We start from the raw sequence: 27,685 nt of genomic DNA on the forward strand, positions 1-27,685 counted from the left end.
GAGTTGCAATTCTGGCTCTATGGGCACTGGGGAGAATGCAGTGAGATATTGCCAGTAAAAGGCTTGGAGCAGAGAAGAACACAAACCCTGGCTCATCATCCCACCTCCACCCCTGGCTGCCACCATTCCTTCTGTGGAGGCTCCTGGTTCGTGTCAGTTCCTGAAGAGTCCAGGGTCTGTCTGGTTCCCCCAAGCATGTCTGTGGAGGTTCCTGCACCTTGTTTCCCTTGTCCTTGGAGTTTCCCTCTCCTGTGGCCTTAGAGCTTCTGTGGGCTGTCTGCCCCTTTGAAGATGGCTTTTCTCCTGAGAGGAACAGTGTCTGGAAAGAAACAAAAGGGAAATGTCAGGCCCGGGTTGCGTGGGTTCGAATCTCTGCTTTCCAGCATGTTAGATCACGTCCTCTGAGAAGCATACACCAAAATGGGATTCAAAACACAACATATTAATTGGAGGAAACACCTGTGAAGGATAAACGGGAGGGAGTGGGAGGAGGGGAGAGCCCTGTGACTGCGGTCCTGCTGGAGTAGAGAGAAGGAGCAGGCGGGGCAGGAAGAGTCTCAGACCGTGACAGGATTCCAGAAAAAGCTCAGCGCCCCCCACTGCCCCCCACCACGGGGAGTCCTGGAGTCAAAGCAGGCTGAGGGGGGATTTCCACATCTCCAAGGACCCGGCCTGCACCAGCCCCCTTTATACAGCCCATCACGGGCTGGGCATAGCCTGGGGGCAGCAGGAAGCCCACCTCAATGAGGACTTGATGGTGAGCCCTGGGGGACAGAGCTGGGCTGTCTTCCACTCAGCTTCCCCAGCAGGAAAACCAGAGAGTGGTTCACCTTGACCGCATTTGCTTACGCAGTAGACAACCTTGGCAACCATATTCCAGTTCTCCAAAGCTCAGGGTCAGCATCTGTGAAAGGAGGATGATAATCTCAGTGTCTGGGCCTCAGGGTTTGTGTCTCTTGCCACGTGACACACCACCCCCCAAACTTAGGGACTCAGAACAGCAATGAGTTGTTGTCTCTCTATTCTGTGGGTCGGTGGGGCTCGATCAGGGAGCTGGAAATGTGCATGGTGGCCCCTTGTCCTCCAGGCTGGCTCCCCACAAGGTTCCTCATCACTCCACAGCCTGGCCTGAGCTTCTGCGCAGCAGAGGACAAGCCCCAGGGCCCAAGCACTTGTCAAGACCCTGCTAGCATCATGCTGGCTAACGTCACACTGGCTGACCCATGACACACATGGCCAAGCCCAGAGTCGGCACGAGAGGGCACTGCACAAGGGCATTCATTGTGGTCACCAGCCTGACAGGCTGCCCCAGGGCTGTGTGTTGGTGGAGGGGAAGGCGTTTGACAGGACAGTGTTGCTGAGAGCTCAGCACAGTGTCTGGCCTGCCCTAGATGTGTGCCCAGGACACAGGGACTGGCATGATGAAACCACCCTCTGAAAGGCTCTGGGGTGAAGGAGTCTGCTCTGACTCCGAGAAGAACTTAGAGTGGGCTGAGAAGAACATCACAGTGGGCTGATCGCGGAGGGGACCCTTGGGCCTTGTCCCTGCTCAAGAATTTCTAGGAAGAAGGGAAAGCAGTGGAGTCCAGCTTTGCAGATTCTGGGTTTGGGGTGAGACCCGGGTCAACAGAAGCTCAATAAGTCAGAGCAGGCCTCCCAGGGGACGAGGAGAAGACATCCTGCCAAGAAGATCAGCAGTGGGAAGGAACACACAAATGTGGTGTGACTGGAAGAAAATGTCCTGTGGAAACTCAACCCACTGTCATCTGGGTCTCCTGAGCGAGACCGAGGGGAGTCAGCTCCTTCCAGAACATTCCGTGTAACAACTTGCATCTTGGGAGACTGGCAAGGGCACAGTAGACCTCAACAAACATGAATTGAAAGAATGAAAGTTGAGATGATCGGATGGAGGAACGGTGTGGTGGATGGCTGGGAGGCTCAAATTTATAGCCATTATTTCACTTAATTCTCTCAACCCCTCTTCCCTCACCTATTTTCCACAGATGAGAAACTGCTGCCCTGAGATGCTTAATAACTTACTTACAGTCACAGTTTCCAAGTGGCTGAGCTGGGATTTGAACTTGTGACTTGACACCCAGACCCTTGACAACTCCAGATAGATGACACCACACTACGCCACATGCTATTCAGAGAAATGGAGATTTCAGGGGGGTCACAGCAAACTGCAAGGTCCAGACAACAAGCTGATGAGTTCAGCACCTAAAGCCAGACAGCACCGCCCCCTTAGGGAGACAGGCCACCCAGTCACCCCATGGCTGCCTCCTCCCGCCTGCTCTCCCCCAGCTCCCCCAGGGCCGAGGTCACTTGGTCCAGCGCTCCTAGAGGGGCCCCTTGGCTTTGACGTAAGGGTGACAAGAGTAGGTAATGTCCACGGAAAATGAAACAAAACCCTTTTCTTTGTGTCCCGGGGCCAGAATTCTGGGACCTGGGCGGCTGGGGAGCAGACAAGGGCAGCTGGAACAAACTTCTCTTTGATGGCTGAAGCAAGAAGACCTTGGGGGAAAAGCAAACAGAAAGAGCCCAGAAAACACTGACTTAACTGAGCCACAGCTCTGACGAGGATAACAGCTTATTCATATCTGAAGAGGTATTGAATGCCGGCAGCATACTGAGCACTGGAAGGAAAGGAGACGCTGCCATCAAAATAGTTTGAGGCAAAGTGCCGAGATGGAGAAGCCGGAGGAACGGCATTGGTGGGGGGGTGGGGGGCGGGGGCTGGGAGGGAATGAACAGGAGGCTGCAGCGGGCAGTGAAGACCCCCGGCGCTGGGCTATCACTGTGATTTCTCTGACAGGCCTACTTTGTTTGCCTTGGGACATATTTCTTCATCTCTGGGGGACTCTGATGAAAGCCTGGTCCTGATCACTCCTTTAAGACCAAACGTGCCTGCAGATAAAATTTGGGATGGGATGAGCGGTTCCCTGAGGCCCACCCACAGCCCCACTCATTAAGGTTCGTAATGAGTGGTCTTCATCCCGGGGTCCACCCCAGAGTCTCTGGGTCAGCGAGGCAGAGGTGGAGCTTGGCATTGGTTTGGGGCAACGCATCCCAGGGGACTCCAACCTCGCCCCAGGTTGAGAATGTTGTCCTGCGGCTCCAGGAACCCCAGAAGAAGACCTTGGACTTTCAAGGAGCAAAGGTGTTCTACTCGAGCACTGAGAACAAGGGAATCCAAGCCAGACATGTACCTCACACAGCCCCATGTGTCCTGACTGGATTGAGAATCCCCCTGCCAGCTTCACAAGGCAGTTACTCACTCAGATATGAGCTCTAGAGCAGCGGGTTTTGTGTCCTTGGGGGAGGAACTCAGCCTTTCCCCACCTCCCAGTGCCCAGCCCCTAGCTTTAAGCCCCACCAGAAAGAAGACCCAAGGGCTTTCTACATGAGGCCCAGTCAGACACTGGGCTTGCAATCTTGCTCTGCTTTTGCAAGGGAGATGCTCACAAGAGCTGGGAGGTAGGGTCGGGGGTGGGGTGGGGTGGGGTGGGGGAGCGAGTAGAGGGTGGCATCGACCGGGTTCAGCAAATCGGAATCTCTGATCCTACCAGGAGGTCTTCTCGTGGTGCTAGGCTGCAAGGCACCCAACCTTTTTGAGCCTGGGGTCCTATCTGAAAACAGATCTAGAGGACCCGAAGAGTGCAGGGGCCACAGGCCTAGGTGGAGGTCACACTGCCCGCCCTAGCGCAGTGCTTAGCTTGTCTGGGTCTACCTAGGGGCGCGCCCTGCGGCTGGCCTGGCCGGAGAGGGTAGGGCCTCCGCCCGTCTTTCCTCTCAACCTCCCACCTCCGCTTTCTCTGCGTCTGCACAGGCTGCCGCCCTGAGTTTTCTGCGCCTGGAGGGAAAATAGGAGTTTAGCGACCCCTCTTGGCGAATCCGTGTTACAGCTGTGTTTTCCAAGGGGTCCCGGGGCAGATGGTGGGAAGCCGAGGGGGTTGGGGCGGGGCGGGGCGGGGCAGGAGGCTTTTCCTCTGGGCGCGTTCGTTCCACCGTCAGCTGTCACCCGGTGACGACAATTGATTGACTGGTTCCTTCATTCCCGGCCTCGGTGCCTCCTCAAATAGTTACCAGTGATAGTCAACAGACACTAACTGGAGACCCCTCTGTGCCTTCACAACTAAGAAGCTAACTGTGCAGGAGGGACCCAGACCTTAAATGACCGTATGAGTATTACGGTATTCGTTCCTTTGTCCATTCATCCACTCTCTCGTTCATTCGTAAATATTGTTGAGCTCCCCTATGGGTCAAGTACCTGTTCTTTACATTTGAGAAACAGTTAAAAAAAAAAAAAACAATCAAAGATACTTGCTTTCGTGAAGTTTGTATTTTAGAAGGGGGGTACTGAAAATAGTGCGCCTAACAAATAAGTATACAGTACATTTGAAGGAGAAAAGTACCACACAACGAGAAGGATAGAATGGGGGGAATCACTGCAGTGTGCTGGGGGCAGGTTGCAGAAGGAGGCGGGTGATCACAGTTGGCCTCCGAAAGGTGATATTTGAGCAAAGATGTGTAGGAGGTGAGGAGTGGGGCAGACATCTCCGGCGAACAGAGGTCCAGGTATTGGAAACCAGCTAGAGCAAAGGCTAGGAGGCACCGCTGTGTTTTGTCTAGTTCAGTTCAGTTCAGTCGCTCAGTCGTGTCTGACTCTTTGTGACCCTATGGACTGCAGCATGCCAGGCCTTCCTGTCCATCACCAGCTCCCAGAGTTTACCCAAACTTATGTCCATCGAGTCGGTGATGCCATCCAGCCACCTCATCCTTTGTGTTTTGCATTGTAGGTATATGCAGAGAGGGTGAGGATGCAGGCTGGGGCCCCTAAACCTGCCTAAGTCAAGGAGGAAGTGTCCTTAGAGGAGGTGACACGCAGCTGTTGCTGGCCAAAATCTTGGCTTTCTCTGCCCATCAAAGCCGAATAAAAAATATGGAGACAGAGTTTGAAGGAAACTGACAGGTGGCTTTAATTGTCAGCCGGTGGAGAGGAGAACCCGGTAGGCTCAAGAACTGTGCCCCCGCCCCCACCAGCCATGAGGAGTCTAGGGGCTTATACAAGGCAAGGGCTCGCAGTCAGGGGTCGGTGATGAGGAACACAGGTGATAGGATCTTGATTTCTTCCTCTTGCATTGTTTCAAAGACAGTCATAACCTGGCCTCAGTAACCCAATAATTGAGTCTGGCAGTTCAGTGGCTCTGTGCCCTTCTTTCTGATACATAACCACAAGGGGAAGAATGTTGAAAGGGTAAGGCACCAGATACAGGATACATTTAGCATAGAGTCAAGAGAAAAAATGTGAATTGTAGCTCCTGCAGAGTTATGGAGCAGAAAAGCAAGCTTCGCTCCAGACACGCAGAGTTAGGAGCAATTAAAGTAAAAAAACTAGGGGTGTTCAGACCTGCTCACTGTTCTATTTTCTTTGTTCTCTGGAAAGGGAAAGAGAAAAGCTCACTCCTCTTTTTTCGTTTTCACTGTAACACAGGCAGAGACGTGAGGCAGAGCAGACGTCTGCCGAGTGGGCGGGTCTGTGAGCCGCTTTCTGAGCGGAGGGAGCAGCATGTGCGAAGGCCTAGAGGAACAAGAGATGGTGGCGAGACAGGAGGCTCAGCTTTTAGCTTTGCTTCTGTTTGTCGACCCTCAGGGAGGGCAGACCAGGAGCTCCACATGTGTGGAGCTCATTCAAGCACACCATTCCCATCCATCACCCTTCATGAGGTCGGTTTCCTCTCCCTTCAACAAAGAGAAACCAAAGACCAGAAAGGCTTTGTGGGTTTACCAAGGACACACAGGCAGGCAGGGCTGAGAAGACTGGAACCAGCAACCCCCCAGCCCTGGTCCCGACTCCAGTGCTTCCTCGTCAAGCTGTCTGTCCTGCCCTGGCTTAACCCGCTGCAGCCTGCTCGCAATCGTGGCCTGAAGGATTAGGAGCTCCTTTGTGCTTTAATTGAGATTTGCTTGCTGACGTTGCCAAGTATTCAAATCACCTGACATTCCTGAGGGTCTACCCAGGCTCAGACCCTCTCCCTCTTCCCAGAGCCCCTCCTCCTTACGAGGTCTCCAGGTGATGCCAATGCCTCCAGAGACTGAGAGCCACAGCTCCAAAGTGTGTTCTTACAGGCGTGGGGGCTGCTGGGCCTCTCTCCATAATAGTTCAAAGAAAGGCCATGTTTTTCTCAATTTTGGGAGGAATCTGCATGCTGTTTTTCATTGCGGCTGCACCGATTTATACTCCACTTCCGGGTTTATTCAAAGAAAATGAAAACACTAATTTGTAAAGATACACGAATGTTCATTGCAGGATTACATACAATAGGCAAGATATGGAAACAACCTAAGTTCCATCAATGGATGAATAGGTAAAGAGAATGTGGTACACATACACACACACACACACACACACAGAGGAATACTACTTGGCCATAAAAAAGATGAAATCTGTCCATTTTCAACAACACGGATGGACCTTAGGGGCTTCCTAGGTGGCGCAGTGGTAAAGAATCTGCCTGCTAATGCAGAAAACACAAGAGATGCGCACTCGATCCCTAGGTCAGGAATGTCTGCTGGAGGAGGAAATGGCAACCCACTCCAGTATTCTTGCCTGGAAAATCCCATGGACAGTGGAACCTGGAGGTCTGCAGTCCATGGGGTCACAAAAGAGTCAGACGCGACTTAGCAATAGAGCACGCACGCACATGGATGGAACTTGAGGGTATCATGTGAAGTGAAATAGATGGAAAATGACAAATACGATATGATTTCACTCATAGGTGGAATATAAGAAGCAAACAAAAATCAAAATGGATGAACAAAACCAAACCAAATGAAACAAACATGTAGACAGAGAGAACAGAGTAAAGGTTATTAGAGGGGAAGGATGGCAGCGGGGTGGGAGTACAGGGCATCAGCTGTGTGGGGATGGGTGGAAACCAAATGTTTGGTGGCGAGCATGCAGTTAAGTGTATACAGCAGTTGAAATATAATGTTGTACATGCGAACTTATATAATCTTATAAACCAATGTTACCTCCACTTAAAGTAAATAAATAATTTTAAAAATTTTGTAAAAAGAAAGGCCGTATTAGGTAATTAAGCGCACCTGAGGGAGGTCCCCTCCGGAAGGACAAGGTGGATGTTGTTGCCCTTGAAACCATCTGTGTGCTTAAAAGCAGAGCGCGCAGGCCCAAAGCAGTAAGCAGGCTTCCTGAGAGGCGGACGGGTTGGAGCGGTCTCTGAGGCCCCCGACGATTAAAGGATTTTGACCAGAGCAGAGATGAGTGGAAACAAGGAGAGCGGTAAGTGCATGGTGGTTGGGCTGGGAGCCACGGATGTGGACTGAGAGGGGGCTTCACCTGGACCCCCCAGTGGGGTGGGGCCAACGATGGACTTCAGGCCTTATGGATTCCTGACAGTGAGTGCCGGGCTTCGAGGGTGTGTGTGTCCTTCTGGCAAGCAGCCTCGGGAAGGCATGGTTAAGACGGCAGTGGAGCCTGGAGTTCAAGCCCCCTTTCCCATCCTACACGTTTGAGTTAACCTCCTACCTTTAAGCCTCCTGTTTCGTCACCTGTAGAGTGAGCCTAATGGTGGCACCTCCTCATTTGTTGCTATTAGTCGCTCAGTCGTGTCCGACTGTTTGTGACCCCATGGACTGTAGCCCACCAGGCTCCTCTGTCCAGGAATTCTCCAGGCAGGAATACTGGAGTGGGTTGCCATTCCCTTCTCCAGAGGATCTTCCGGATCCAGGGATTGAACCCAGGCCTCCTGCATTGCAGGTAGATTGTTTACCCTCTTAATAGAGCCACTTTGAAGATTAAATTGGGCGGTGTATACAAAGAATCCAGACAACAGCCTGGCTCAAGGCAGTACCCAGTGTAAACTGTGGTTGATAATGTTGTGGTGTTAAAGGGTCTTTGACCCCCGAAAGCTTACACCGTTCATACTCAGGGTGGGTAGATAAGGGGACTGTGTTGAATTCAACAGGCTATTATAAATTATGTCCTTATTCACCCAATCTGAAAATTGTGGATAACTCTCACCTCCTAGCAGCCAGGATTAAGTGGAAATAAAGCTGCCTGTGGTTGGGGCTTCTGGGCGGTCACTAAGCGCTCTCATTAGCTAAGTGACTTGGGTTGAAATGCTGGTCTAAGTTCATCATCTTTTGGTGCACGTGCTTTCTCTTTTGTTCCTTGACTAAGTTAGCTGGGCTTGCATCTCTCAACAACTGTCTGTTCATTTCCTTCTAGTATAGTCTACCAAAGTCTAGCCAGTGTCTGTGTGCCACATGGGTGCAGCTGTGTTCCAATAAAACTTTATTTACAAAAAGGTGAGGGTACTTCCCTGGTTCAATGGTTAAGACATCCCTCTTCCACTGCAGGGGTCATGAGTTCTATCCCTGGTTGGGGAATTAAGATCCCTGCATGCTAAACAGGAGAAGGCAATGGCACCCCACTCCAGTACTCTTGCCTGGAAAATCCCATGGACGGAGGAGCCTGGTAGACTGCAGTCCATGGGGTCGCTAAGAGTCAGACACGACTGAAGTGACTTAGCAGCAGCAGCAGTATGCTAAACAGCCAAAGGGGAAAAAAGATGAAATGGGGTCCTAGTCTATAACTATACTAACTTCTCTTGTAAAGCATCTGTTAATTCTTTTGTGTCTTCCAAGTAGATGTTAGTAATCTGTAGATAGTGTTAACTCAAATTTCCTATTTTTAACTGTAATTTCTTCCCTTGCCTAATATTTTTGGCTGAGACCTCTGGTGAAATGTTAGGTATTTTACAGTGACCATGGGCAACCTTATCTCTTGTTCAGGATTTCAAACCCTTTGGTTTCTCAGCTAAGTTGGAGGCTGGCTCTTTGGCTGAGAGATGTCTTATGCTAAAGAGGTGGCCATTCATTGTATTAAGTTGTTTAAATCAAGAATGGGTGTCTAATTTTGTCAGATGTCTTTATAGCATCTATAGATCAAGTGACTTTTATTCCCTTAGGATCTACTAATGAAAAGTTAATAGAAGTCATAGAATTGAACTTCCATTCTCAATATGACCCCACTTGGTCAAAAGGTTATTTTATTATGATGCTGGATTCTGCTTGCTAGGTGCTATTCAGTTTTAAGTATTGATAATCTAATCATTTGTCCATAGATTTGTCCGTAGTTCTTCATATAAAATTCATCAAGTCTAGATATCATTGTTTATTTGATTATGAAATGCAAATTTTCCTTTTCTCTAGTTTAATAGCACTGGAATAATATACTCCTTTATATGTATGATGGAATTTCCTTATGAGACCCACTGTGCCAGATATTCTTCAAGAGACCTAACTCTTTGATAATGTCTATGGAAACTGATTTGCTTAAGATTTTATTTCTTATCCGGGACTGTGAATAATTAACTACATTTTTAAACTAGATTCTCCATTTTTCCCAGACTTAATCATACCCGTTAGAATAGTGCAAAGTAATCTTTAGTTCATCTTATTCCAGTGCATGTGCTTTCTCTTATTTTTCTTGACTAAGTTAGCTGTGCTTGTCTCTCAAGAACTGTCGCTTTGTTTTTTTCTACTATAAATTAATCATGCAAATATCCCTCTGCATAGTTGGGGCCTGTTCTGATAGTGGTCTTTACACTGGAAGGGCTCACATTGGAGATAACCTTATTTAGCTATTTATAATCCAATAGAGCCTTAAATTGGGCTTTCCAGATGGCTCAGTGGTGAAGAAACTGCCTGTAATGCAGGAGACTTGGATTTGATCCCTGAGTTGGGAAGATCCCCTGGAGAAGGAAATGGTCACCCACTCCAGTATTCTTGCCTGGGCAATCCCATGAACAGAGGAATCTGATGGACTGTAGTCCATGGAGTTGCAGGAGTCAGACACAAGTTAGTGACTAAACAGCAACAATAAAGCCTTAAATTAGCTATACCTGCATTTTAAAAACCTACTTAAATATAACAAAGTTCATAAGAGTACACCTTGAGCTTTGACATATGGTTACAGCCATGTAACCATCACCCTATTAAGATATGTTAATATCATCTCCCCAGAAAGTTTTCTGTATCCCATTACAGTCAACTTCCCAACCTCCTCTCCAGGGAGCTACTGTTCTGACTTCTATCATCACCAATTGCTTTTAGTTGCCCTGTAAGTGGCACTGTACAGTGTGAACCTTGTCTGGTTTCTCTCACTCAGCTGGCTTTAGCTTTTAAGGTGACCCTGCTTCTCTGATTAGTTGTGTCTGCCTTCCCCGCCTCTCACTGGCTCTGACTAGTATACTGGTCCTCTGCAGTAAATCCAGCCCCTCTAGCGGGAGAGATGGGTACTGCCTGTCGAAGTGGCGATGTGTGATGGCTACAAGATTCCAGATTGGGAGTTATTTCCTTTCAGTATATTGACAATGGCATATCACTAACTTCAGGTTTCTGCTGTTGCTAATACCAGCTTTTGATCTGTAATTCCTTTTCAGATAATATTTTTTCTTGGCAGCTTTTGAAATGCTTCTTTGTCTTGATTTTTTTTGTCGCTTCACAAAGAAGCTACATATATATAATTATATATGTAAATAAATTATATATGTATATAAAATTATATAATTTATCATAATTTTCATTTTTTAAAAACTTCTTGATGCCATGCTTTGGTGCCTGGTTATTTGGCACTGATGAAACATCTTATTCAACTTGCTTCTCTTCTGCCCCATTTTCTCTTCCTTTGGGACTCCAAATGAGTATGTATATGAGCATGTATACTTTAGATTTTATATCTTCTGTGATTCTTCTGTGTCTTCACGCCACATTCTAGAAAGTTTCTCCAGCCTCTCTTTCCAGGTCACTAACTTTCTCTTCAGTTGTATCTAATATGCCATTAAGCCTTTTCCATCGAGGCTTTAAATTTTCAATAATTGTGTTTTAACAACAGGCAATCTAGAATCTCCTGTTTTCTTTAGATCTATCATTTTAACAACTTCTAATTTTTGTGAAGTTTCATTGGGCTTTATCTCCTTGAACAGAAAAGCAATGTTTTTACGGCCGACTCCTAGCACCTCAAGTCTAGCTGGTCTTCGCCGTTTCTGCTGGTTTTAGCTCATGCTGTTGATACACATGTCTAGATGTTCTGTGTGCTGGATGCTGTATTTGAAAAAATCATGCTCTTGAGAAACCTAGAATCTCAGGTATACTGCTCCCAGCGCGTTTGTTTTCTTCTGTCCAGGGACTTTGAGTCACCAATAGTACAGGATGACAGTACTGTTGGATGAAGTTAATCCAGCTTCAGATTTTGAGACTTCTAGGGCACATTATGTGATGCAAATGTGCACAGCCCAGGCTGGAGTCTGTGCTAGCGCTGGTTTTCTGCTAGTTAGTTCACTCTCTTCCCAGGAGTTCTGGGCTAACATCAGAGGGCTGAAGTTTAAATCTTGGTTTGACGGACACTTGAAGTTCCTTGCCTTCACTGAGTCTCAATTTTACCTCTATTTGAGGTAAGTATTATGATTCCCTGGTGGCTCAGCTGGTAAAGAATCTGCCTGCGGTGTGGGAGACCTGGGTTCGATCCCTGGATTGGGAAGAGCCTCTGGAGAAGTGAACAGCTACCCACTCCAGTATTCTGGCCTGGAGAGTTTCATGGACTGAATAGTCCATGGGGTCGCAGAGTTGGACACAACGAGCGACTTTCTCATCTGGTGTGAGTAACTGGTGCCCAGACAGGAGATAGAATTCTTCCAACATCTTACAGTTGGTGAGTGGTAACAGATTCTACACTTCTCAAGGCTGCTTTTACCTGAGTTTTCAGTTTTGCAAGTTCTGTTTAGGGATCTATACCCCACACACACCTTGCTTCCCATGCACATAAGGAAGACTTGACAATCTTTATCATTATGTACTAATTATTATGTAGTAATCTTAATTACTACATTGAGAAGGAAGAATCTCAATTAGGTTAGGGTACTGAGACACCAGGGAAGGCTGGTGCATGGCAAGGGAAATGAAGGCCAGATGGCAGATCGAACTGGAAGGGCTTGTAGGTACTAGAGAAAGAATCAGTTCAGTTCAGTCGCTCAGTCATGACCAACTCTTTGCGACCCCATGAATCACAGCACACCAGGCCTCCCTGTCCATCACCAACTCCGAGAGTTCACTCAGACTCATGTCCTTCGAGTCAGTGATGCCATCCAGCCATCTCATTCCCTGTCGTCCCTGTCTCCTCCTGCCCCCAATCCCTCCCAGCATCAGAGTCTTTTCCAGTGAGTCAACTCATTGCATGAGGTGGCCAAAGTATTGGAGTTTCAGCTTTAGCATCAGTCCTTCCAATGAACACCCAGGATTGTTGGGTATAAATGGTATACCCATGTACTGGCACCCCAAATGAGCAGGAGACTCGCTTGTTCCTAGTTCATTCCCCAGATTCATTCCCTGTTCTCAGTTTTTACTATTTAAGATCTGTCTTTCAGCTCTTATCAGAGGGCACCAGCTGCACTGGTCCTGAGATACAGCTTTTATAGAAGTCCCCTGTGTATGCTTTGGGAGGAAGATGGTTTAAAGGCGAGAAATACTGAAATTATGGGTATAGCCAGGAAGACTTGAGAGTTTGTGTATCCCAACACCAGACAATCTAGGGCTGAGATTTATGGCCTTTGTGGAACGATGTTGGTCACAATAGGCTTTTCTTATAGAAAAGACAAGTCTTGGTGGAGGTCTGACTTCTTGATTTTCCCTCAGCCTTGCTACATACTCACTACCTTATCAGAAAATACATTTGCCAGGAAAATATACTTTTTGCAGTTACTTGCCTTGGCCCCTGCCTGGAGAGCTCTAATTCTAGCCAGGCTGCCTCCTCCAGTGGCTTGTTGGGCCACACTGACCTCCAGTTTCCTGCCCCAGCTTGATCCCTGTTTCCTGTGAGCCTGAGGTCCCTGACTGAGGGCTGGGTAGATGGAAGGACACCAAGGGTGACCCAAGTTCCTGGAGGACAGTGTGACCTTCTCACCCCCAGAGTTCAGAGCCCCATTGCAATGACCCTGTTACTTGTAGGGGATGGAGCTTGGGCCAGAGCAAAGCTTTCGCTTGTGAAACAAGTGTTAGTCCAGGAATAAGAAAAATCTGTTCAATTTCTATCTAAACATTATGTTTCTAGTAGCGGTGAGAGAAGTTCTCTGTATTACTGATGAAAGGTTGGCTTCCTAAGTCAAGACTTGGTACCTGTTTGTCCCGTGGCTTCATCCGACTGTCACTCCATCTTCCATAGCTTACAGTCCCCAGTCATGGCTTATCTCTTCCCTGAGTCAGCCATCCTTGAGGTTGTGCCTCTCCTGCTAGTTACCTGTATGCCAGCTGGTGTGCGAAGGACACCACGACAAAGGCTGACCGGGGCAGATACTGAACAAGTGTCATTACAGAGAAGTATAGGTTGCATGGGAATATCACAAGCAGACTAAAGACGGTTTAAAGAGGTTGGGCAGAGTGTCCAGTATTTTGAAGTGCTGGTCCCACAAACTGTAAAAGAAGTAACAAGGTTTTGCATATGTGGGGGGATGAAATGTAGAAAAACTTAGAAGATGGCCTTTGGTGGAAGGGGTGTAAGTCTAGATTCTTAGAAAAAGGGATCTCAGTGACTGAGGATATGAGGATTATTTTACAGTGAATGAGAAGCCGCTGTCAGCCTCACATTTTCATACCTCCTGGCTTCTTAATATCTGATTTCTTTTATTCTTTGACGCTTTACAAAGGTGTACAAAGTCTTACCCAGCATTTGGACTTCTTTTCAGACAGAAAGTTGGGCTGAATAGTTAGTGGTTCAGAACGTATAGTCCTAGGAACTTTGTTAGAACTGCAATTACTCAGGCTCCACCCCAAAACCCCTGAAAGAAAGTCCAGTGATGAGGACTAGCATTGCGTCCTTACAAACCCTCTAAGTGATTCTGGTGGACTTTAAAATTTGAGAGCCGTGTATCTTGCCCATGGCTACTGGTGATGGATGCCCAAGGCAGCTCTCACTGTGAGCAGGTCGAAGGTGTTTATAGGAAGTGATACAAAGCAGAGGATGAAAAAACTGAGTTTCGAACATCTGGTACGACCAACTTGGGGGAAAAAATGGAAAAATGAAAGGAATGATGTTCTAGAACAAGCCTTGGCAAACTTTTTCTGTAACAGGCCAGACAGTAGCTTTATTAGGCCTTATGAGCCATACGGTCTGTTATGACTATTCAGCTGTGCTGCTGAAGTACAAAGGCAAATATAAATAACACGTAAACAAGTGCCCATGACTATGCTCCAATAAAACTTTATTTACACAGACAAATGGAAGGCTGGTTTGGCCCCTGGGCAGTAGTTTCCTTTCCCCTAGTCTCACAGAATGACTTAAGGTTTTGGTTTGTTGTTTTTATTTTTGGCAGCAGAATCCCTTTTCTTCCTTATAACTGTATAAAGCAGGAATCACTCTGATTGAAGAATCCACAGCCTACCTCTTCAATTTCTCCTTTTTCTTGAAGTGGACCCTAAGGTTCTTCCTAAGAACACATATTAATGACACTTAAGTCCAGTGCTCCAACATCTGAGGTTGGGGCCACTTAGGCATTGCCCTTGAATGAGTAGGTAACTCTTCCTCAACCAGTTTGGGCCTGTAACCAAGGTGTGGAGGTAGAAGGCACTGGTGGCCAGCCTGAGATCACACCTGGGCCTGAGGTTCAGGAAGTCTCCTTTGCTGCAGCACGTGGTCTCTCTCTGCAGGTTCTAGCCAGCCTGCTGAGGCCAGTGGAAACACCCAGAGTACGAGTAGCCCATCAGACGCCCCCCACACGCCCTGTGTCCAGATGAGGGACCAGGCCTTCAGATACGGCAGCATCCACACCCAGCTGATGGAGATGGTGCTGACCTTGAGGCAGACTGTGGAGGATCACATCACGCAGCTGACAACCAGACCTCAGCAGCAGGACCTGGCGCTGGAGGAGCAGTGGCACGGTCAGACCATCAGGGAGCAGGAGGCACTCCTGGGTCGCTTATTGTTCCAGATTGTCAGCTTCCTGCCGGCTGGGGCCGCAGGCGACCAGAGCGTCCAACCGCCTTGCACATCCAGGGACTCCAGGGGTGATGTCAGAGGTGGGCAGCCAGTCCAAGCAAACAGGCAGACTGGCCAGATGTTCTACCAAGAGAGTGATTTTGAAAATACAGTTATCAGCTATGACCTGTCCAACCGTGGGATTGACATCTCTGCCTTATACCACTTGAGCTTCCGGGACTACGACACCTACCAAGGGAACAAATACCACAAGGACAAGAATACCTTGGTGAGGATGGGGGGACAGGCTCAAGGGCCCCCATCACTAGGATTTACTGAGTCCTGTGCCAAGAACTGTGCATTCTCATTGATTCTTCCCAGCCCCATGGAGTAGAGTAGGTGCTATTTTCCCCTGTAGGTGAGGGGGTGGGCACAGGAAAATTGACAAGCTGGGTCTGGTTTCCCCTCCTGTCCTAGCTCTTATGCACCGGGAATCACTGTGGCCACTGTGGTAAGTGAACCTACCCTTGTGGAACTCAAGTCTAGTAACAGATATCAGTCAGCCATTGGGGAAACAGATGTGAATAATGTTTCCAAGAGCATAAAGGGGCTGCCTGCTTTGGGTGGTCAGGGAAGATGGTTTAAAGGTTGAGTCTGTCAGTCAGGTGATGGGGGTAAGGGAGGGGTCCTTCAGGAAGGAGGAACAGCATGGGTGAAAGCTTCAGGGTGAGAAGAGCTTGGAGTGATTGGGGAAGGAGGCCTGTGTGGCTTGAGTAGAGACGGTTAGTGCTGTAACAGAGGTATGGATGGGATCGGGCCACTGTAGGATGTTGGGATGTTATCCCAGTGGTGATGGGGTCAATCAAAGGCTCCCAGCAAGGGAGGGTCCCAACAGCTCTCCAGCCAGAGGGCAGCGGGCCACAGTAGCCTCACCTTTCCTTCTGTTCCTACCCAAGGGATGTGTGGCCGATGGCCATCTGCTTTTCTGGGGCCCAAATGAGTCGGGTATCCTGATTGGCCTCTGAGGGGCCGTGCCCCTTCCAGGAACTTGAAGGGGTCCTTCCATGGAAGTGGATATGGCAGGGGTGATACAGGCAGGGCCTGGTTAAGGAGCCCGGCTCTGGGGCCAGTCAGGTGAGATGCTGCTCATCACCAAGATCGGGGGGCTAGTGTAGTTTAATTCAACCTTTCTGAGCTTTACTCTCTTTCAGCAGGAGATCAGAGCATTTTCTCAGGAGTTGTGAGAATTAAGGCAATTGACATGAACCACTTAGTCTAATGTCTAGAATATAGGAGCTCAGTGAATGATGGCTGGTACATAATATAACTATTATTATTTATCTACTGGGTTGGCCAAAAAGTTCGTTCACTTTTGAATAAAAATAAGACACTTCTCATTTTCACCAAGAACTCTATTGGAACAAGGTACTCACTAACTGAATGGACTTTCTGGCCAACCCAATATATGGCTCTAAAGAGGGAAGTTTGCAAGCTGTACGATTTGGGAGATTTTGGGGAAATTTTTCTGATGTTAAGGTTGTCAAACATGGATTTTATTGCCTCATGGAGTAGGGAGACCTCCATTTGAGCTCATCCAGATGAGTAATTTTGACCCGTTTAAAGGGGTCCATGGTAGGCAGGGCAAGAGGACTGACTTCGATCCCATCCATCTCCAGGGCTACATCAACCTTGGTATCAGTGAGAACAAGCTCTGTACTGATCTGCTGACTGAGAGGGTAAGCCACGTTCCAGCCTGTGCGGGGACCCAGCTTCAGGCCCAGGTGCCCCAAGAATGGTCTTTTAGCACGGGGTAGACACAGGAATAAGACTTAGAAGGTTGAGGAAGGGAGTGGGGAAATAGCTTCTAGAACAGCACATCTAACCTGCTGACTGGCCTTGCTGTGTTGGGAAGTTTTCTCTGGATGGGTATGCAGTGGGTAAGCTGCCAAGGGAGCATCTAGATCAAATGTAGGGTTGGGGAGGTCCAAGGGAAGATCTCCACTTCCCAGGGGAGATCTAGTTGTATAATCTTTGACACGAAGACTAAAGCCTCTGTTCATCAGGGAGCATGTCGTGTATATGCCCATTTCCCTCTGGGAGGCCCTGTGTTGTAGGGCAAACGCCCATGGGCATCCTATGAGTAGGATGAAGCCTCTTGGGCATCCCTGGTCTGGCTGTGCTCACGTTCTATTTGTCAACAGTTGAGTCAGAGTGACATGACCTACATTGACGAAGATCTACTGCAGTACGCTGATTGGAGAGGGCAACCATTGTAAGTAGCCCCTGGACCTGGGGTCTTCTGGTCTACCGGCACCCGTCCTCATCCAGCAAAAGACTCCCTGGTTCTCTGCTGGGTGCCTACCTATTTGGGGGGTAATGACTTCTAGAAAATGCCTAGTGTAGACTATCACAGCAGGCAAGCTGGTGTAGTAGAAATTGCACTGCTCTATTGTTCAAGAGACCCAAGTTTTATCCGCACTCTTCATGTCTGTGTCTCCTGGGGAGTTGAGAGCCTCAGTCTTCTGTTCACCCTGTAAGGACCCTGAGGTTGCACGCTCTGCTCTCATGAAAAGACTGAAGTCTAGGAAAGCCCAGGGCTTATCCTGGGAACCACTGGTCTGTCTGGGTCTGTCCACAGCCTGCGGAAAGAAGTGGCCCGGTTCCTGACCTTCTACTGTAAGACACCTGAGCTCCTTGACCCAGAAAATGTGAGTCTCTTCCCAGCCTTTCTGACACCCTGGTGGAGGACCGTATTCTTGGGGACCTCTGCATTTCCGGAAGAGCCTCTCACAGTCGGGGCAGGGTGGAGGCCAGTGGGTCCTCGCTGAGGAGACTCCGTATGTCTATCCTCCCTGCGGGGAGGGAGACAGGGGACTGATCCCTCTTACATGAAGATTGGTTTTCAACTTCTGCCTTCTGTGTATCTTCTCCAGGTGGTCATTCTAAATGGCTGCTCTGCTGTCTTCTCTGCTCTGGCCATGGTTCTGTGTGATCCAGGTGGTAAGTCAGCGGGCTCTGCGCTCCCTCAGGGACACAGCCCCACGTGGGCAGGCATGCATGGGCCCTGGGCCTTAAGGGAGGAGAGGGTCTTGATTGAAGACTTTTTCCCTGAAGCGCTGGGATGCATCCTGCCCCGATTAGAGCATCTTCCTACTTTTTATGCAGGAGTGAGGGATTTGAATTCCCATTTAATATGGGCATGTTACAGGCCTCGTCTGCCCCAGGAATGGTGACATCTGGAGCCAACTCTGTCTAGTATTAGTTGGACTTTCAGTCTCAACCCCAATACAGAGAGCCCTAGTCAACTGGCTTAGACAACACAGATGTTCTATCTCTTCGACACACAGCAAGTTGTGTATCTCTGGAGATTCCCAGGTGGCGCAAGTGGTAAAGAACCCGCCTGCCAATGCAGGAGACTTCAGAGACTCGGGTTCAATCCCTGGGTTGGGAAGATCCCCTGGAGGAGGGCATGGTAACCCACTCCAGTGTTCTTCCTGGAGGATCCCATAGACAGAGGAGTCTGGTGGGCTACAGTCCATAGGGTCGCAAAGAGTTGGACATGACTGAAGCAACTTCAACAAACAAACAAAAACACTGAAATTAAAAACTAGGTTCTAGATCAAGTAAAGCTTGAGAGATCTGTTCTTGGTCTCCTTAAAGATGCCTCTGAACAATTTGAAATAAGAATCTGATTTCCTGATGAGCCTACTGCATGGGGCACTTGTTACCAAGATGGCCAGTTTCACTGGAAGGAGTGGGTCCTTGATTAGCTCATCAAGGAGGCCAAACAGATGGAAAGAAAATAACACATGAAGTCACCAAGCCCGGAAGACCTGAGCCACGTAGAGAGATGAGAGCCCTTTCTGTGTGTGGACCGCGGCCTCCAGTGTCGGCCTGGAGCTGACAAGACTTGCTGATGATTCATGCTCTACCTGCTGCGAGCCTGGCTTGAGTCCCTGGATTTTCTCCCCTTTTCTCTTCTAGTGTACCCACAAAGAAGAAACTCAAGGGTTTTGTTTTCCTAAATAAAATTTTTAAGAGTGGATTAAATATACAGTACTGGCTTATCATAGCTCAGATGGTAAGAAATCTGGCTGCAGTGCAAGAGATCTGGGTTCGACCCCTGGGTCAGGAAGATCCCCTGGAGAAGGAAATATGGCAACCCACTCCAGTCTTCTTGTATGGAGAATTCCATGGACAGAGGAGCCTGGCGGGCTGCAGTCCATGGGGTTGGAGAGTTTGACACGACTGAGTGACTAACACGTACACTTATGTATCCAAAGCTGCAAAGCAGCTGCAAAGCACTCACCCCTAAGTAGGAGGGATTGCACAGGAAACCTCCTCTGAGGGGCGTGTTGCTGCTGATCTGGGGGACTGCACTGGGACACCCTGAACTAACAGCACTGTCTCTCTGCTTCCAGAGGCCTTTCTAGTCCCCACCCCCTCCCATGGGGGCTTCGCCTTTAGTACCCACCTGTATGCGAAAGTCAAGCTGGTTCCCGTCCACCTGGAGAGTCAGGTCAGTGTGGACCTCCTTCCCCTGCTCAGCCGACCCAGGCAAGGGAATGGTCTAGACTTTGCCAAGGTGGAGGCTGGTCTTGCTTTTCTCCCGTACAAGTTATGGGAGAAGGATGGAGAAATTGGGCCAAAAGGGCACATGGGACCAGTCCCTGGGTATGAAGGGAGAGGATTGTTCTGGGTTTTTGGGAATGAGGAATCCAGGCCTGGAAGCTTCCAGATATGTGGTTCTCAGGCTGGACCTGTCTTCCAGGTCACTGAGGCAAACGGCTATCCCTTCCAGCTCACTGTGGATAAGCTGGAGCAAGCCCTGCTTGGGGCTAAGATTGAGGTGAGGTGGGAACCGGGTCTTCAGGGTGGGCACTGCTGCTCCGGAAAGGGGCTGAATACGGAGACAGTGGGATAACTTGTTCACCAAGACAGTGTGGGCACCTTCCTCAAAAGAGGCAGCATCCCAGGGCACATCGCCCGAGGAGCCCTGAGCCTGGCTGTGGGTCCCCAGAGCTCCTTCCTGTCCCCTCTGCGGGCACCGTGATAGTTGCTTCTCCAGTTGCCCACTGAGGCCTCGATGAGGTGTCTGATCCTACTCAGTGCCCTGGCCTTGACCTTCAGCGGAACTCGATGTGGAGGTGAAGGATTTGTGTTCACTTGGTTATGCTTGGTTCTTTTCAGGGGAAAAAGGTCAGAGGTCTTGTGCTAATCAACCCTCAGAATCCTCTGGGAGACGTCTACTCCCAAGAGTCCATGATGGAATATCTGGAATTTGCCAAGAAGTATGACTTCCACCCCCTTGAGATGAAGTCTGTAAGAAGGGTTCCCATCACTCACAGTCAAGGAGTCAGAGCCAGAAATAATATACCCTAAGTGTTCTCACTGCGTAGTGTACTTTGTGCAGTCATGGACAACTGAAATGGACATGAAGGAAAAGGCACCTGCGTGCTCCCTGCTTCAGGCTTTGCCGTTTCCTTTCTGGCCTTTGCCTGTGCGCACATACCCACATAACAGTCATGCCGCCCTGTTATTTCCCACCCCTCCTAACATAAGCTCTTCCTGCATCCATTTCCCAAACTCTTTGGCTTGAGGTGCCGAGGAAGGTGAGTCCCTCTAGAATTTTCCAGTCCCTATTTCTAAGAACATGTTAACATCAGTTATTAATATCTCTGAAGTCTGGAAAGAGCCGCCTTAGGGTAGATGATCTTCCACGGTCGAGAAGAAATGTGTGTTCAAACTTCATGACAAATCCAGACCAATTAATGGCGGCACACGGGGACGAGAGGAAGAGCGCTGGGGGTGCTCTCCATGCCAGCTCTAGCACGGACTAAGGGAGGGATTAACTTCCTGTCTCAGAAACCAGTTTCTTCCCGTGAAATGTGATAGTGCAGCTTGAGAGCACTGCTGGGAGAATAAAGGAGATGAGGCAGGTGTGCGCTTAGCCCACCTCGTATCCCTGTTTGAACCGGACCCTAGGTGGGAGCTCTTTTTAAAAATTTTCTGAAATTTATTTAATTGTGCTGGGTCTTAGCTGTGGCACACAGGATGCAGTTTTCTAACCAGGGATTGAATCTGAGCCCCTTGCATTGGGAGCATGGAGTCTCAGCCACTGGACTGCCAGGAAGAAGTCCTGGGAGCTCCTGACTATACCAGAGGAGATGTCTCTGGACACCCAGCCCCTACCCCTGGTCTCTACTTGATGGTTGAAGCGTGGGGCCGGATGTTCTCATGCATGTCCCTCAGGTCCTGTTCCTTTCTAGTACCCCCAAGTCAGGGTGGAAGTTCCCCTCTGGTGAAGGCGAGACCCCCTTCTACCTTGCCACACCTCTTGGAAAGTTTGGATGGGCTTCTGGGGCCTTAGGAGTGTCTGATCTGTGTTCAGAGGGACCTAACAAATGAAGAATCAGTAACAATTAGAGAGAGCCTAGATAACTGTTCTCTCACCCAACCTGCAGGTACAGCCTCCACGTGATTGTAGATGAGATGTACATGCTGTCTGTGTTTGATGAAGCCATCACATTCCACAGTGTTCTGAGCATGAAGAGGTGAGTTGGTCTCAGCGTGAGTTGGGAACAAGAACCATGAAGCTCCTGCTTTTGCAGGTGAGTCCATGGGCAGTAAACTCCTTGGCTATGAGCCAAGAACTGAGCTTAGAGCCTCTGGGAATGTGAAAGTGAGCAAAGCATCATCTGTCCTCCAAAATGTCTTCTCTAAATGCCACTTTGTACATGACATAGTTTAAGAAGAAGGTGAAGATGAAGCCCTATGGAAGGTCAGGGCTTCTTGATAAGTGCTGCACAGGGAAGGGATATAAACAGAGGAGAACTTTCTTAAGGGTTGGTATTTGGCCCTCGGATAGGATCCAGCAGGCAAAGCAAGAGAAGAGCATGACTGGTGGAAGGAACATTTTCACCAAAGGTGGGGCAGAAAGAAATAGGTGAACACATTTTAGAAATGTTTGGAAAGTCTAGAAATGGTAGCCCACTTGTACGAGGAGCCAACTGCCAAGAAGGTGGCTCTGGACTCGCTGTAGGAAGACCCCAAGCCAGGCTGAGAGTCCTTGAGTACCTTCAGTGGGCACTTGAGAGCACTCCCATCTGGTTCCACAAGGGTACCTTTTGTTGACTTCCTGGCTTAACTGGGGCAACTGTGTCTTGAACTTCGGGTCCCCAGGCCCTTCTGTCTAGGAAGGCCCTCAAGGCCACTTTCATCTTCCCTTCATAGGCTGCATGTCGTCATCCCTCAAGTATCTCTCCATCATCTTGACTCTGCCCTTTCCTTTCCAGTCTGCCTGACCCCAACAGGACCCACGTGATCTGGGGTACCAGCAAGGTGAGCCCCAGCCACCTGTCCTTGGGTGGGGAAGGAAGTGGAGCCAGGAGCAGAAGGCAGACCAGTCGGGTATTCCCTTCCCTCTTCTCTTCCTCTAGGATTTCTGCATCTCTGGCTTCCGCTTTGGCGCTCTGTATACCCACAACAGGGAGGTGGCCTCTGCCATGAGCTGCTTTGGCTACCTCCACAGCATCTCTGGCATCGCCCAGTACAAGCTGCGTCAGCTGCTTCAGGACAGAGGTACTGAGCCCCGTCCCAGGCTGGACCTCATGGCCACGGGGAATTTCTGGGTCTGCGTGGGCCTCTGACATGCCTTCAGGACACTGAGACCCTGTTCACTGTCTCGGGTTTAACAGCAGGACGGGATGTTTACAGGAGGGCAGATGCAGTCAGGTATAGAAAGAAGACAGAGGTGCTGGTCTAAAACACTGACCATCTGATAGCCGGTGCTCTGCCTGCAAAAGGGATAGTTGATTGTACTCCAGGACTTGAAGGTGGGAACTTCAGAGATTGGTCTTTACATGAAGGTCAATTTTTCCTCCCATTCAGGTGGCGCAGTTGGCGAAGAATTCGCCTGCCAATGAAGGAGATGTAGGTTTGATTTCTGTGTCTGGAAGGTCCCCTGGAGGAAGAAATAGCAACCCACTCCAGTATTCTTGCCTGGAAAATTCCATGGATAGAGGAGCCTGGGGGGCTACAGTCCATGGGGTCACAATGAGTTGGATATGACTGAGCACTGAGCACAAACCTGGCTTATTTCAGGCAAAGATTACCAAAGAACACCCTGACTCTTCAAATATGATTTAACTTCATCTTCCAGGGTGGTCAAAGGAGAGGCCATTTGGGCAAGCTGGTGCTGCTACATCTATGGCGCCTGAATTTACCTTCTCTCTTGGATCTTAAGTGAATGGTGGCTTCAGGGACAATTTCCCACCCTTAATGCCATGGTTCAAACTTGGATAAGAGCTCCTTTTAAAAAATTCCATGTCATAGAGGAGATGCCTGGTCCAAGGATTTAAATTGGGAGCAGGGGTACACGAAACAAACTTATCCAATAATCTGATTTAAAAAACAATCTGCTTTCAACTTTGGGTGGAAAAAGTGGTAGATAGGAGAAATCCAACTGGATGCCTCCTGCATGGTTCCAGGTCCTCCGATATTTGGTATAAACCATATTCCCAGCTTTTTGAACACTAGTTCTCAATCTTGGATGCACGTGGGAATTACCTGGAGAGTTTAAATACCAATTTATAGGGAATTAGGGAATTTAGTCATTCAGTCGTGTCCAACTCTGTGTGACCCCATAGACGGAAGCCCACCAGGCTCCCCCTTCCCTGGGATTCTCCAGGCAAGAACACTGGAGTGGGTTGCCATTTCCTTCTCCAATGTGTGAAAGTGGAAAGTGAAAAGTGAAAGTGAAGTCGCTTAGTCGTGTCCGACCCTTAGCGACCCCATGGACTGCAGCCTACCAGGCTCCTCCATCCATGGGATTTTATAGGCAAGAGTACTGGAGTGGCTTGCCATTGCCTTCTCCGTCTGAGCTACTAGGGGAGCCCAATGTGCAGGCTGCATCCACAAAGATTCTGAGTTAGATGTCTGCGGATATAATCTGGTTCATTAGGCCTTTTAAAAGCTCCCAGGTGGTTCTAAAGTGCTGCCAATGCTGAGAATGGTTGTGCTAGGATCATCCCCAAGCATAATGAGGTTCTTCACAGTCCATTTGTTAGGGTCTAAAGCAGAAGGTGAGGGAACTATGAGTAGCAGCTACTTGACCGGTTGACAACAGCAGCATCAACCCCATTTAGGGGACACCTCAACTTCTTGCCTCAAGGGTGTAAATTCAAACATAACTTTACTACACAACTATTGAGAAGCCCAGTATCCCCACCTTGCACAGTGGAAGTGGTGTCGTGGGTTGTGGTGTTTAGTTGCTAATCTTGTCTGACTCTTTGTGACCCCATGGACTGCAGCCCTGGGATCCTCTGCCCATGGGATTCTCCAGGCAAGAATACTGGAGTGGGTAGCCATTCCATTCTCCAGGGCATCTTCCCTACCTGGGAAACAAACCCGCGCCTCCTGCATTGGCAGGTGGGTTCTTTACCTCTGAGCCACCAGGAAAGTCCACGTGTTGGGTATGATCAGCTCAAATACGATACAGTCAGGGTTGGATAGAATCAGCAGGCATGAAGCCCAGGGAGGGAGCATTTGGTCAGGAGCCCTCTGGCAGATCTCAGCCATGAAGTATGTAACGGCTCTCTTCCTCCATCCACTCAGAATGGATTGACAATATATACCTGCCCAGTTATCACTTCCGGCTGCAGGAGGCTCACAGGTATGTCACTCACAAGCTAAAGACATTGAAGGTCCCTTTCCTCAATCGTGGCTCCGGCCTCTACGTCTGGATCAACTTGAAACAGGTGAGCTCTGGGAGTGAAGACGTGTTAAAGGGCAGATCTGCTGGCTGGGTCTTGAGCTCAGCTCTGTCTGTCTCTCTTCCCCAGTACCTGAAGTCGTGCACGTTTGAGGAAGAGCTGCTCCTCCATCACCGCTTCCTGGACCACAAGCTGATCTTGTCGCCGGGCAAGACCTTCATGTGCAAGGAGCCTGGCTGGTTCCGCCTCGTCTTTGCAGCCAGGCCCCACCTGCTAAGAAGCGGTGAGTGGAGCTGACCTGCCAGTCCTGGCGTCCTTCACAGATGCGCCAGCCACTCCTCTGTAACCCAGTAGTGGAGTCATCCCCACTCGCCTTTAGCGGCCTACGTAGCGCCTATCCTTCTAGGCCCTCTGTTTCCACTTTCATACCTTTAAGTGAAAATGAAAGTCGCTCAGTCATGTCCGACTCTTTGCGACCCCATGCACTGTAGTCCGTGGAATTCTCCAGGCCAGAATACTGGAGCGGGTAGCCTTTCCCTTCTCCAGGGGATCTACCCAACTCGGGGATTGAACCCAGGTCTCCCACGTTGCAAGCAGATTATTTACCAGCTGTGCCACAAGGGAAGCCCATATCTTTAAGCTCCTTTGCAAACGAGGAGCTGTTAGGCACTTGAAGTATATTATGCTTTTGGTGTGTCAGGTCTGTTTCTGTCATAGCAGAGGCACTGGGACTGTAAGCTGTCCAGAAATGGAGCTCTGCCCACGCAGAACTTGCCAGCTCCTCGGTGAGACAGATAATGTGTGACCTAGAAGTCCCTGTATGCTACACTGTGGAGTTGTGATTCTCCTCTGAAGGTTACAGAAACACGACAAATCATTTTATCTATTGCATCTCAACACACGCAGGTCACTGTTCTACCCACTGGGAACATAGCAAAGAATATTTATGTTACATATCTTTTGGGCTAATGTGGAAAGTAGACCGAGGCAAGGGCCACTGGAGGAAGACAGAAAATAATGAGGCCAAACTATAAGCTGCTGCTGCTGCTAAGTTGCTTCAGTTGTGTCCAACTCTGTGCGACCCCATAGATGGCAGCCCACCAGGCTCCCCCTGGGATTCTCCAGGCAAGAACACTGGAGTGGGTTGCCACTTCCTTCTCCAGTGCATGAAGGTGAAAATGCAAGGGAAGTCGCTCAGTCGTGTCCCACTCTCAGCGACCCCGTGGAATGCAGCCCACCAGGCTCCTCCATCCATGGGATTTTCCAGGCAAGAGTACTGGAGTGGGTTGCCATTGCCTTCTCCAGGCTATAAGCCAGGTGACAGGATGTGATCTTGAGTCACGAAGGTAATCTGGCAGGCAGGGGCTGTGACACTGACGCCAAAAAGAGCCATGGGGGATGTGGCAGGAAGACTTGGAAACCTATCCCCCGAAAGGGAAGGCTCAAGTTCGGCGTCCCTGAACCAGAGCTTCTGTGGTGGTCTACTAGGACCTGCATGTATCTGGGGCCATGTGCACGCCCGCTAAGTCTTTCTCTGTCTTCATTTGGACCCTCTAGCCATGCGTCGGTTCCAGCAGGTGCTAGTGGAGCAGGTGCAGGAGCGTAGAGTGAAGCAACTGGAGGACGCAATGAAGGAGTAAGTGTACCGCCCAGCCAGAGGCTCCAGCCAGTCCCGCTCTCAGGAAGTCCTGATGTCAGCATCAGATCCGGGAGGCTGGGCACTGGCCTGGAGCTGTGACCAAACAGCGGGCTCCTCCAGGCATGAGTGCGTTTGACCCCACCATCAGCCCCCTTAAGCACCTGTCATTTTGGAAGCTTTACATCTTCTTAGTCTCGACGAGCCATTGCGTGTGTGCAAAATGTTTTTATGGGGATTCTGGTGGGAGAAAGCCTAGAGGAGGAATAAAGGGAGCTCTCTGGGTCCCTGTTTAGGTGGGTTAGCTTTTATATTCTGTACCTAATAAATTCCATATTCTTTAAATTGCAGGCCTGTTTTATTTCACAGTCTTCATATGACCTTTTGGGAGCTAGATGATTTTTAAACTTAATTTTTAATTAAGTTTAAATATTTAGTTTTGAAATTCTACAGCAGTTAAAGCAGGTTATATGTGAAGAATACTTTCTAGGGCAGGCCAGAAAGGAAGGGAAATCATGATCCCCAATTGGCAGAGCATTTTCTAGGTATTGGATGCAGTGTCCCATAGGGTCCTTATATGATCACCTTACACACGTGTGGCTACGTGGCCGATTGAGAGTATAGTTTCAAGTGTTTCTGCTTCCAAATATGAGTTCTCTCCTTTTTTTGCCTTTTTGAAAGTCTTTTAAAATGAATCTCTGGTGATAAGCCTGAATGAAGTCTTCCGTTTTCATCTCTAGGGTTTTCATCTGTCCAAATCATACCCCCTGAGCATTTCTCTGCAAAACCTTTGCACATCTGAGCTTTGGTCTGAGCATCGAAGCGGTGAAATGGGCAGAGTGGGGACTACCACCATTTAATAGATGCTGGAAGAACTGTTAGCAGCCACTGATGGCTTTGATCAGTCACCTGGGTTTGAGATCATCCTCACTCTCTTGGGCAGCTTTGCAGCCCACCAACAAATCCTGATTCTTCAAGACTTTTCGACACCAGGCAAGTTTCTTTAGAAAGAAACTTGATTAGTAGACATAGGAAGAGAATTCACTGGTTGCATGAAGGAGTTCATGTGACCAGAAGAGATGATTTTCCTTCTTTTCAATATTTGTCTCTTATTTTTCTGTTCTAATTTCATGGCCTAGAACCTCAAGTACAGAGTTAAATAAAAAAGTAAGAACATTCTTGCCTTGTTCTCAATCTTAACAGGATTGAGTTCGGTCTCTCATTCATAAGTATAATGTTACTGGAAAAATTTTTCATACTGCCTTTACCAGATAGAAGAATTTCCTTCAATTCCTAGTTTGCTGAACGTTTTACCATAAATGTGTGTTCAGTTTTTACCAGATG

General features: G+C 48.9%; 1 protein-coding gene across 1 annotated transcript; it reads left to right on the forward strand.

Moving 5' to 3' along the window:
• The first annotated feature begins 7,281 nt into the window (after positions 1–7,281).
• ACCSL (1-aminocyclopropane-1-carboxylate synthase homolog (inactive) like) lies at positions 7,282–26,345 on the forward strand. Its single transcript, XM_055422709.2, has 15 exons — positions 7,282–7,303; positions 14,725–15,281; positions 16,669–16,728; positions 17,194–17,264; positions 17,631–17,700; positions 17,926–17,992; positions 19,414–19,511; positions 19,764–19,841; positions 20,183–20,283; positions 21,457–21,546; positions 22,288–22,333; positions 22,432–22,573; positions 24,608–24,750; positions 24,835–24,988; positions 26,263–26,345. The coding sequence occupies exons 1-15, from the start codon at positions 7,282–7,284 to the stop codon at positions 26,343–26,345; spliced, it is 1,782 nt and encodes a 593-aa protein (XP_055278684.2).
• Positions 26,346–27,685: the final 1,340 nt, after the last annotated feature.

Source organism: Moschus berezovskii, chromosome 14 (genome assembly GCF_049115385.1).
Source record: "Moschus berezovskii isolate FMDL1 chromosome 14, NW_MosBer_1.0, whole genome shotgun sequence".
NCBI lineage: Eukaryota > Metazoa > Chordata > Mammalia > Artiodactyla > Moschidae > Moschus > Moschus berezovskii.